General features: G+C 34.8%; 1 protein-coding gene across 3 annotated transcripts; it reads right to left on the bottom strand.

Annotated features, from left to right (window-relative positions):
- Positions 1-363: 363 nt before the first annotated feature.
- LOC125840876 (WPP domain-associated protein-like) lies at positions 364-10,111 on the bottom strand. Of its 3 annotated transcripts, none has more exons than XM_049519849.1 (5): positions 7,698-10,111; positions 6,610-6,736; positions 5,973-6,074; positions 5,433-5,511; positions 364-500 (listed from the first exon to the last, which is right to left on the bottom strand). In XM_049519849.1, the coding sequence occupies exons 1-4, from the start codon at positions 10,109-10,111 to the stop codon at positions 5,446-5,448; spliced, it is 2,709 nt and encodes a 902-aa protein (XP_049375806.1). In that variant the 3' UTR covers positions 364-500; positions 5,433-5,445. The 3 variants fall into 3 exon arrangements, with proteins under 3 accessions (XP_049375806.1, XP_049375805.1, XP_049375803.1); XM_049519848.1 differs by lacking the exon at positions 364-500 and adding an exon at positions 1,361-1,695; XM_049519846.1 differs by lacking the exon at positions 364-500 and adding an exon at positions 1,361-1,692.
- Positions 10,112-12,662: the final 2,551 nt, after the last annotated feature.

Below are 12,662 nucleotides of genomic sequence, written 5' to 3'. Positions count from 1 at the left end.
AATTATGGTATTACCTCCACAAGTAAAACTTTTCGAAAGGCTCAGACAGTTTTTTAGTATCAATGTCTATGACAATCAAGAAAAATCTATATCATTTGTCTCATTACATACACATCAGATCAAAGAATATAACAAAATAGAAAACTTCTTTTAATTTGCACTAGCTGAGTGATTTGTATATTCTATATTTCTATTTTTCTATGCACAAGAAAAGCTGACAAATGTCTTGAAGACCCTAAAATAATAATTATCTAAAATGCACAGAAGCAGCTATTTAGTATTTGGTCTTCTCACCTAATTTGCACAGCAAAAAAAAAATGGAGCAATATACAAATTACAAGCAAAGCAAAAAAGCTCTCCACTATTCAAATTCCTAAAGAAGTAACACTTGTCTTTGTTACCAACAAGATCTTCTAGCTTTACAGTGGACTTCAGATGGTAGTCAACATTCGTCTGCCAGTACCAAGAAAAACAAAATTACCCAGTTTTGAACTTTCTACCTGTTCAATAGACGAAACAACAACCACCATAAGGTTATTTTTGAAAGAAGCAATTGCAAGAAAATTAAGATATGTCTTTCTTAGTTCCACGATGGGTATGCTTCTCTTAAAAGTTGTACAAGTTAAACAAAGATGGACAACTAGCGAAGAGCTTGATTCCAAAAGCTGCTTAGCCTATTTTATAGTGTAGCTCACATTTTCTTCTGTGAGTCTCTCTGTTTGCTTGGGCTGGACCATTTGGATGGACAGAAACCAGAGATGCCTTGAAGGGAAATCAATCAATGTAGATATGTTGAAGTGTCTGCTTTTGTTAGCTCTGTAATCTAGATTACAGAATATACACCTAGAGGATATAATGGAGTTGATCAGTTCAGTATCAGATTGAAAAAGCACTTTTAAAAATAAATGCTTCTCTTGTAGAGGGGTATACCCCTACTTTTTGTACTTGACAGTTCTATCTTCTTTTTTAAAATAAAAAAACAGCAGTAGTGCCCGGGCCAGCTTACACACACCTCGACGATATGAATGAACCCGGTTATTCAATTGCTCACGATAAACTTTTTAGCTTCTAGGATCTAACATAGGTCCCTGAAAGGATCTCGAAGACTCACCAAAGTACGAAAGACAGGTTCTTTCAGAAAATGGATTCCTATTCAAAGAGTGCATAACTGCCTGGTGAATACCCCTATCAATAGAAAGATCTCAAGTGCCCATTAACTAAAATATGTCACTGATTGACTGGCAACGCCGCAGCGGGAACAGTTGATGCCATATCCGATCGAAAAAGGATGTTATTTATCCGAAACACATTTCAAGTAATTGAAGTAAGACTTGACCTGTTGATCTCGTGACTACTACTGCTCCTTTGAGCAGTAACGAGGGATCAATTGTGATCGCTTCAAATTGGACATAATCTTTGGGTTTTATCATGTTATTCGATAGTATATTCATACAAAAGATACTTGATTATCAAAAGAACGAAGAATACTACAACAACTACTAATTACTATGCCTTTGTCTTGAACAAATTGATGTGGTTGGAAGGGAAGAAAAGATGTACTTTATTCTTTCCATCCAAATTCAAAGGGACTGAAAAGCTAACCTGGAGCAATTGAGCTTCAATCTTCCCTCTTTTACTTCCCCTCCCCATATCCTCCTCTTTCACCAAACATAGTATAGAACTCACCAGCACCTACTTGTGATTTAGTTTGAAAAGAAAAGAGAGTTTAATGAGCTACCATATATGAGCTAAAGATACCTGTAAGCACGCATGTAGTGATGCTACAGAAAAGTGATATATTCCTATAATGACTCACTTCAACAGTTCAATGGTAAAACTGATGGTCAGTTATTTATTTATTTTGAATAAGTAACATTTGTATCATAGCTCAGCACTTAGGTAGTGCTAAACCCGTTTACAGCAAGTCAAAGTATGGCAATATAACAAAGAACTCCTAATCCTAGCATGACTCTTTACACTTCTAGGATATTTTCTGCATCTATAGGATGTTTTTATTTTCTGTACTGTTCTACGCCTGTCTTCGAAACACCTAACATTTATTTCCTTCCAGATGGTCCACCATACACAAGCTGGTATGGTTCACCAGTAGCTCCTGTTTTTAGCTCCCTTCCCAGCTTCTTCCCAACTAGATAGAGTGTTAACAATCTTGCTAGGCATTGTCCATTGTATGCCTTTACGATTAATGAAAATCTTCCATAGTTGGTCAGTGATTCTGCAATGCAAAAACAATTGACCCACAGTCTCAGCTGTCTCACCACAAGACAGCTTCTTTTGCTAACAACCATGAGAAACATGCCACCTTCAAAGGTTCTTTGGTTCTCCAGATCTGTTTCCATGGCCATATGAAGTTTTGTGCCACTGTCGAGTTCAAAAGTTTGTACCCTGAACTTACTCCCCTTTGTTGTGCCCATTCCACCATAGTCTGTCCACCCCATTCTTTAGACTTTGAAAAGCTTCAAGAATTTTGAAGAACTCAATTAGTCTAGGAATTTCCCAATCATTCAAGTTTCTTCTGAAATTTAATTCCCAGCCTTGGAATGCCCACATGTCAGCTATTGTTATGTCCTGGTGGATAACTAAATCAAACAGATCAGGGAACTTCTCTGCAAAACTCCAATTACCTAACCACCTATTTTTCCAGAAGATGGTTTTATACCATCACATACACTAATGGTAGAGTGATTAAGTAAATCGAGCCACCAGTTTCTAATAGATCTCTAAACAGCGACACCATAAGGATTGTTTGCTTCTTCAGTCATCCACCCATCCAATTCTCCATACTTTGTTCTGATCACATTTTCCCATAGAGAGTGTGTCTCATGGGCATATCTCCACAACCACTTCATTTTCAAAGCTTTACTTTGGTTCTTCAGGTTTTAAATGTCAAGTCCCCCCTGTTTCTTGCTTGAGATGAGTTCTTTCCACTTGACTAAGTGATAACCTTTCCTGGTATTATTTCCTTGCCAAAAAAGGTTCTCCTGATCTGGTCTGGCCCTGTACTACCCCTGCTGGGATGGGGATTGGGGAAAACGGTAATCATGTAGGTTGAGAGAGCATCTAACACAACATTGATCAAAGTGAGTCTCCCCCCCCCCCCCCCCCCAAATAGACAAGTATTGGGATTTCCATCTTGATAATTTCCTCTCATATCTTTCCAGAACATCATCCCAAATTTCCTTGGATCTTGATTTGGCCCCCATTCTTTCTCCTTTTCTATAATTAAATGTTGTTGTTGTGTGCACAATGGCTCAGCCTCTTCAACTTCCCATTCTTCAATGGAGGACACTAATCTCTGCTCTAGTGTACTGCATGCAACTTCTTCTACCCCCCTGGCAATCTCGTCCCTAATCAGGATTTGCGACTTTGGATCCTCCGTGAGGTCCTTTTCTTACCAATAGGTAAGGTGATGCTTGACTAATGTTGAAGATACTGTAAATACAACAAGAAGCAAGACATGGAGGTGCCGGCACACGGAGACTTCTTGTATGAGATATTTGTGTTTTGTTGCCTAATTCTGGACTTGGGGCAATTTTTGGGGCTTTCTTTTGTTGATATATTATTAGAGCTTGGTCCAAAACTTTTTTCTTTTTGATGATTTATATTAGGGGAAAGGGTCAAGAATACCCCTAACCTATTGGGAATGGTTTAAAAATACCCTCCTTCCACCTTTTGGTCTAAAAATACCCTCATCTTTGTTTTTGGTTCAAAGATACCCTCCTTCCACCTTTTGGTTTAAAAATACTTCAACCCAAATTTAATTGAAATGAATTCTTTTACTAATTAGTTAATTCTTTTACATAACTAAAAGACAATTTTTAATTTATTCAAATTCTTAATATTAGCTCATTCTAAAATATTTAAATAATTTAAGTCTATCTCTATTTCAAAAAAAAAACATAAAATAAAATAAAAAATTTATTGTATAAAAATAAAGAATAAAATTCTTTTTCTTATTATCAAAATAATACAATACTAATAGAACCCGTTCTTTAATTAGTCATTAAATCGACATCACCTCTTATCATAGTCATAGTCAACGTAGCTTTCCCTTTCAGGGATTGTAAATAACGCTACAACATGTTGCCACACTTTTGCATCTACCTCTAGTGTAAAAATTGTGTAATATCTAGTGTGGTTTAATATATAATCTTTTCTACCAAAAAAAAGGGCTTGTCAACAATCATTAATTCTTTATGTTAAAATTTAATTATATCAATAATTTATTATTATACATTATTATTTAGTAAAGAGTAAATTAAAGAAAAAATTAATTATTGATATGATTAAATTTTAACATGATAATTTGAATATAATTAAAAAATCAATCTAAATAAATCAAAAAAATCATTCCACAAATTAAAACATAAAAAAATAATGTATAAAACGTAAATAAAATAAAAAAAATTATTCTGTAAAAATGAATCATAAGATTTTTATTGTGTTATTTTAATAATAAAAATAAGTATTTTATATTTCATTTGTAAGCAATAAATTCTATGTTTTATTTTACGTTAGACTTAAATATTTTAAATATTTTGAGATGAGCTAATATTAAGAATTTGTATAAATTAAAAATTGTCTTTTAGAACAAATAAAAGAATTAACTAATTAGTAAAAGAATTCATTTTAATTAAATTTGGGTTGGGAGTATGTTTAGACTAAAGGTGGAAAGAGGGGTATCTTTGAACAAAAAACAAAGGTGAAGGACATTTTATTTTTTTTATGACAAGGGAAACCTGCAGCCGCTACTCTTTGGGTGCGCACAGGGTAAAAAACCCCGCTCCTATGCAATAGCTCGCAAACCACATAGGAGAAGTAACCCGCACTAGGCAAGCCCGGTGCGACCAGCTCGACCCAAAAGGTAAACCCCTTGCTTTCACTGGCAAGGGGTTTCGAACTTGAGACCTCCATCATGAAAGTCCCAAGCCCAAACCACTGGGCCACCCCGAAGGGTAAAGGTGAAGGATATCTTTAGACCAAAAGGTGGAAGGAGGGTATTTTTGAACCATTTCCAATAGGTTAAGGGCATTCTTGGGCCTTTCCCCTTTATATTATGGCCTTTTGGCTACTTGTAATTTATTTTTATTTTTTTTTAAAATAAAGATATAATATAACAAGTAGCATAACTCAACAATTCTTACCAATATATAGAAGTGAATGCTTGACAAATGTTGAAGTTACTGCAGATATAATAAGCAGCACATAACTATACTTGTTTCCTTTTTCCTTACACCGTATGTTTGAAAGATGAAAGCAATAACTAATCAGACAACAAAAGTACATATAAGTACCCTTTTGTATAGAAATTTCAAAATCCAGTGTTCTGATGGTCTAACTGAGAGCAACCAAGCAATATTTTCTACTGCTTCCAATAACAACATACAAATTTAAATAATACTAAAAGAAATTACCTTATGTAGGAGATTACTTCACTGGTTTAGCAGAATCTCCCCACAATTCCTTTCTGATCAGCTTAAGAATTTCAATAATCTGTATTTGAATGAAAGGGATATGTAAACAACATACAATGTTTACCTCTTACAAAATAAGCTTCAGGGGAAACTGCAATTCGTCAAACTGTTTACATCCCTAAACCCCCAATTCCTCCACCCATCCCCTGGAATTTGTTCACTAGCGGCAGGAAAAAGTCTTTTATCCTACTTGTCATTTTAACTGCAGCTACTAATAGTCACCACATTGTTAACTACTACATATTTTTTCTTAATTTCTCTTCCTTGAAACCTTTTGAGGCAAAAAAATCTGTCGTCAGATGCAAAGGCCAGTTTCTCAATCTTGATGCCTTATTTAGAAATAGTTGTAGTGTAAGTAAACCTTAGAGATGATAATTGAACAGATTACTTACTCAAAAGTTAAATCAAGAAAACCCAAAAACACTTGTATTGAAAGGTGAAGTTAAAATAAGATTTCTTCGAACAGAAGATTTGACTTACTCCAGGATAATGCTGCAAAACTGGCAAGTAATGATCAAGTGCAATGTATATCTTTTCAAGTAGGCGCAGAAGTGTATCAACCTCATCTCCCAAAAGATCAACCTGAGTATTGAGCAAACAAAATAAATATCTGGCAAAGTATAGAAGCATGGATAAATCAAAGCACGCTCGTAATTACGTAATAAGCCTGTAACTTACACTTGATACCATTGCAGAGTTCACTAATATGAAAATGCTTTTATCAGATACTACTATGAAGATGCATAACCAAAGAGATATGCAGGAAAAACACAATATTAGGTGTTTCTATATCTTCATAGCTATCCAAATGAAATGGTATGAATATACTGATTTATATAGATAACCAACTAGTTTGGGATTATGACCTAGTTGTTGTTGTATAGCATGTAAATGAATAGAAATTGATGGAAATGGAATTTTTATCTGGATGTCCATACAATTGCTTATTTTTTCTCTGTATAGTTTGATCACTTTGGCATGGATCATAACGACTAACGAGAGTTGGATTTTCAATTAACCTAACTCAGCCATCTCTTTATTAGTCTGCAGGCCACACGTATATATAACATACTCAAACTAGTTATATTCCATGTACCTAATCAATGCAGATCATTACCTCAGCCTCGGCCATTTGAAGGTCTGAACATCTTTTTTCAAGCCTCTGTCGGTACAATAGCACTGTTCTTCTAAGTGAATTGGTCTTCTTGACAAGAGAATTCAACTGACATGATGAATGCTTCCACCTGAAAGTATTGGAACGATCTATTATGCTGTAGGCAAATCAACAGAGTATAACTTCAAGAATTTATCTTCTGGCTTGACCTAGGTTTATGAGTAAGTTGTGCACACGTGCACACTTATCTGTTCCTGTGTGTATTTATGCCAATTAAATAAGAACTATACATGTAGTAGTGTTTCACTGTGCATCACTATTAGTTGTTGTTTTTTCGAAACTGGTAAAGCACTGTGCATCCCAATTGTATTAGTATACAATGATTAAGCCAATCTAAAATTAAAACGTGGTGTTAATGCTTAATCAAGTTGAATATACTCCCGATTACTATACAAACCTAAGCCAGATATAATGTCTCTATACCTGATATCTGATGCCTCGAAATAAGTCAGGAGCCATGAATAGAAAGTAGGATTGTAAACCACAATAAAGAAAAGCACAATGTGTTAATGCTGAAATTCCTTTGGGCACATGTTGGTGCAGTAAGCAGGTGAGTAAAGCTTGGCATAATGGGACTTAGCCATCGTGTTGCAAGTGTTGTTCCAGTCATCACTAAACTTTTATTATGCTTTACATATTCAGACTAGTTGGGTTTTTTTTCCCCAGTTCAGACATCCACTATTTTTAGCTTCCGCATAGTACATGTTTTACTTAGTTATTTTCAGTATGCTTGATATATGGCAGACTCAGGGTTAGCTTGGGGCCACTCGTGATCCTAGGTCCGTGTTACGTCTAGGGGGTTGCCTCGGGGCGTGACATAACCATTTCAGGCTATAGGATTATTTCAAGAATCATTTATTTCTTATGACATTATAGTTGTTAATATTTTAATAAGGCTTTTACCCATTTTGGACTAGTCTTCAGATAGAACTTTTTGGTATCTAAAAATTTTGGTAGGACTTGCAAGTCCATACATGGAAAAGTATTGCGTCTTAAAAGGTAATCATTAACTACCATTATGAAACACATACCTAGCATGATTTGCTTCCAGACTGGCACTCGCCCTGCATTCAAAATCTGCAAGCAGTTTTGACAACTTGTGTACCCTACAAATTACTGCTTCCATATGCTTGCTTAGCTCAATTTCTTTGGTTTCATTTAAGGCCAAAATGCACTGCCTCTCTTCAGAAACAGAAAGGACCATCTTTGCTTTGTCATCAGCTTCTTTTAACTCCTCCTCCTTCTCTACCAGCTTTTGATTTAACTGGTGGATCGCCTCCTTCATTGTTTCAATTTGCTCCAATGCTTCTTCTAATTGACCCTTTATCACCTCTAATTCCATATTGCTCTCATAAACTAATTTTTGCTGCCTACTTGCATGTTCTCTCACAGCATTAAGCTCTTGAGTTACCAGCTCAAATTGTTCCTTCTCCTTTGCTAGAGCAGTTGATGCATCACTTGCTAATTTTTCCTTTTCACCCACTGATCTTTCAAGCCGATAAATCATTTGCTTTAGTTTTTCCTTCTCTTCAACCTCTAATGTTAATTCATATTCCTTCTGAATAGCTTTCATCTCAAGAAATATCCGATTTTCATTTTCATTCAAATAATTGTGGTACAATTCCTTGAGCTTGTCCTGAGCATCCTTGATTCCTTCACTGAAAATCACTCCATAAAGATCTTGCATTATCAGACACTCCAACTCTGAATCTTCGAGTTCAGAATTGTAAGTACTTTCAGCAGTAATGTAAGCTTCCGTCAAAATAATATTATAAATGTCATTCATAATATGGAACTCCATGTTTGACTCATCAGCTTTGTTACCTTTCTCTCTAATGAGATCCCTTAGAAAACATTTATACACTTCTTCCCTGATTGAAGCTGCTATTTGTGAATCTTCCACCACTAAATTGATATCTCCTATCTGCTTCTGCATGTTTTCTTCATCCAAAGAGTGTTGCAGACTCTTCTCAGCAGCAGCAGAGACTTCGGACAACAGAAACCTCACTTCATTTTTCTTATCTCTAAGCAAGTTTCTTAGCTGACGATTTTCAGAAAGAATGGTATCAATTCTATCCTTCAAGCTATCCAAATTTGTAGGTCTTTGAGTAAATTCAGGACACTTTTCAGTCTCTACAGAGATATCTTCTAATTTCATTATAACTTCTGGGATCTTCTTTCTAAGAAAATCAAATTCCCCCTGATCCTTCTTATGCTGCACAACAGACCCCCTTCCTATAAGAGTTAGATATTCAGCTCTTAGAGAAAAGTAGTCATCAGTTTTCTTTTCCAGAACGGATTCATGTTCTCTCTTCATCTTTGTCATCATATTATTAAAATAGTCCACCATTTCCTCCCGTGACATGTGTTTCAACGTGGCAGCTTCAAACTTTTCAGGTATATCACTCTTTGAATCCTCCCACTTCCCATTTCCCTCCAAAATAGAATTTGAATATGTCACATGCTCACTTGACATCATGCGATGAAAGTGGTCAACATCCTGCGACCCATGTGAAATCAGACTCTGTGTTTCTATACTAGACAATGACTTCAAAATAACCTCTAAGTCATTTCGTAGATTAGAGATCTCATTCAGTTTCTCAATTCGAGCGTCACAAGACTGACTATACTGATCCCACAGTTTGTCCTCAAAACCTTCCTGCATACTCTGGATCAGATTCCGCATCACCATGGCCTCAACCTCCACCTCAATTAGATGCTCCTCCTGCCACCACTCAATTGATGCCTTGGACAGCTGTACCATTCCATCCATACATGAAAAAATTGTATCCATGATCATTTTCAGATGCTTCACTGTTTTGTCCACATGAACCCAACTTTCAGATTCTCGCTCTCGCAAAATGCCACCCAGACCCACCAACTCTGAACCAGAGCAGATCCTCCTGATAGAACTGGAACCTCTAACCCTATCAATGGCATTCTTCAGCTTCTTCAGTTCATCTGTTGCTGAATTCCTTAGTCCACCTAAAATCTCTCTCGTCTTTTCATGTTCCCGGAAAACATCTGATAAAGTGAAATGCTTCTGAAAATTCAAACTTTCAAGCGCATCCTGCAAGACCGGTGTCCCCAAAGATTCAGTTTTACTCAGACCCACATCATGAAATTGCAAATACTCCTTAAATTTGGTCAATTCTATCTCCTTAGCCATTATTCTGTCGGCCGCCTCCTGTTCCACAGCACTTACCATTCCCTTAATAAGTGAGTCACTCACCATCCTTGAAACAGTTAAGCGTTCGTTTATATCTTCCCAATACAAATCAAAGTCCTCCAAAATCTCATCACTCAATTTCTCAATTCTTTTGCCACCATTCACTGTTCTCTCAGACCCACCATTCATTGTTCCCACATTAGCATCATCACTATCACGACATGAAGTTATATCATACCCAACTCCTTCATTCTCTAACACCTCTACGGTACCCATAATTAAACATACCTGCACACAATATGCAAAATTTACTCATTTCCTGTATATTGACATAATCAATGCAACTATCAGAGAAGAGAGGCTAGACTATATTAGCAACAAGCAAACCTTTTCGCCATCATTTCCAAAATATTTGGACATAAATACCAATAATAATGTCTAAGACGAAACAGAAAGCACTTGATCAAATTATTATGATGTGATCTTTAAACCTACTTACATGTAAAAAAATAAAAAAAAAAGAATTCTTTGTAAAAAAATAATGAGTAATTCTTTTCTACCTCACAAGTGCATAGGCGATCAGATTGAGTATATTGTTGTTGTCGAAATGTCATGACATGTAAGAGAAGATAAACACAAAAAGTAAATAAGGAAACTAATGATGAATCATAAGAAAAAAAAATACCAAATTGGTTTCAGAAATACATACATACCTACAAAACAAAATTAGATTCCTCAGGTGTATTAACTGAAGATTGAGCTAAACAAATACAAGTTGAACAAAGATAAGGAAGGGTGTTCAAAATTCACAAATACTTAACTAAACATAAACAAATAAAGTAATGCATAAAACTTACAAAGGAAAGATAAAGTCCTTGCAAATTTTGACGGCTCAAAAATGGGATTATTGAAAAAAAAAATCCCAATTCGACCGTTAAATGCAGAATTTTGGCAACTGGTTAGCTTTTCAGAGTCATTGATTTTAGGGTTTTTAAGCAGAGAGAAGGTGGGAACGAGCGAGCGGGAGTGAAGAGAAAAGAAATGAGACTGAAAAGTGACGTTATTTTCAGAATTACCAGTCCTTGATTAAAGGTTTTATTCCCTTAAAAGTGGGTGGTCAGGTTTGGTAGAAACTAGAAATACTTTGTTCAGATCATTGTTACGTATATTTCATAATGTATTAGTATATTCTTCGTCGTTACATAGTAAAACACACTCATAATTTGAAGGATAATAGAGTTATTATGAAAAGGTAAAATAAAATATGAAATATGATTATTAAATAATAAATAAAAATAAAATTAAAAAAAATATTAAAATAACGATGCAATCACACCAAATAAATTATTACTTAAAATTAATCTTTTCATCGTTATCTAAGGAGTAATTGATTTAAATGATATAATACAATAAATTTAAATTAATTAAAATAAATATTATATTTAAATTAATAATATAATACAATACAATACAATACAACGCATACAACCATCCAGATAAGGGTAATACGTCAATTAATAAAAGCAATGTTAATGTAAATAAAATAATACAAATGGGACACTTACACCCTGGTCTCTGGCGACTCCTTACATGTGGTGGTCTACGTATATATTATTTGTTTCCATGCAAAAATTAAATAATACTGTACTATTTCATCTCTCCTCTTTATTATTTTTTTTAAAAATAAAGAAATAAAACCAATGCCTCTAGAAATTAATAATTAGATCAATTGAGTAGGCATGTCACGGACCTATTTTCAAAGGCAACGTAGTAAAGATCGCTCCATTGCATTAAAACTGACACTTTTTTATTCCTAAATATTAAAAGGAACCTTCTTTAAAAACCATTAAAATGGACAGTTCGCCCATTTATGGGTGAACTATAACTAACATCTCTCAACCCCGTCATCTCCGTTAACTCTTAATTTATCCAAAATATTATCACACCAACTTTAAAGGTAGTTCACCCACAAATTGGTGAATTACAATTCCTTTTATTTCTTCCTCACGTGAATATATATCTCTTTCTTCCTCACGTGAATTTATATTACAAGAAATCAAGTGAATATCCAAATATTTTGAAGTGAACATCTTGATTTTTTTTCTACTTTTGAATGCGCACAACTCCAAAACTTACGATCAGAATTTCTCAAAGTTCATGATATTTTCATTTACAATACTCTTTGCATTTACAAACATCTGGTTCAATTGAATATACAGACTTTTGGAATTGTTGAGACATGACTATCAAATTTTAAGAATCAAAATATAAAGTATAAAAGAGTAGAAGATGAATGAAAATGTGGAGTGAATAACCCATATTTATTATTGAAGAAAGAGATATAGTTCACGTGAGGAAGAAAGAGATATGAATTCACATGAAGAAAGAAAGAGATATAGTTCACGTGAGGAAGAAAGAGATATAGTTCACATAAGGAAGAAAGTAAGAGATATAAACTCGCATGAGATAGGAAGAAAGAGATAAATTCGCATGAGGAAGAAAGAGATATACTTCATGACATGAGGAAGAAAAAGATATAATTCACATGAGGACAATTAAAAGGAATTGTAGGTGAACTACCTTTAAAATTGGTGTAATATTATTTTGAATGAATTGGGAGTCGACGGGAATGACGGGGTTAAGGGATGTTAGTTATAGTTTGTCCATTGTCCTTTTTGATGTGTATTATTAGAGAGGATCCATTTTAGTGTTTAATTAGGATTCAAAAAGTGTCAATTTTAACGTCGGACTCACTCCTAACCTTTTGGGGATGCCTCGCCCTAGGCCTACTGGTTGCTCCTTGGGCGTGTTGCTGGTGAGAGTAACC

Source organism: Solanum verrucosum, unplaced genomic scaffold (genome assembly GCF_900185275.1).
Source record: "Solanum verrucosum unplaced genomic scaffold, falcon-dt-bn FXZP01000194.1, whole genome shotgun sequence".
NCBI classification, from domain to species: Eukaryota; Viridiplantae; Streptophyta; class Magnoliopsida; order Solanales; family Solanaceae; genus Solanum; species Solanum verrucosum.
The sequence above is the reverse complement of the archived record's forward strand: the minus strand, read 5'-3'. Positions and strand labels throughout refer to the sequence as shown.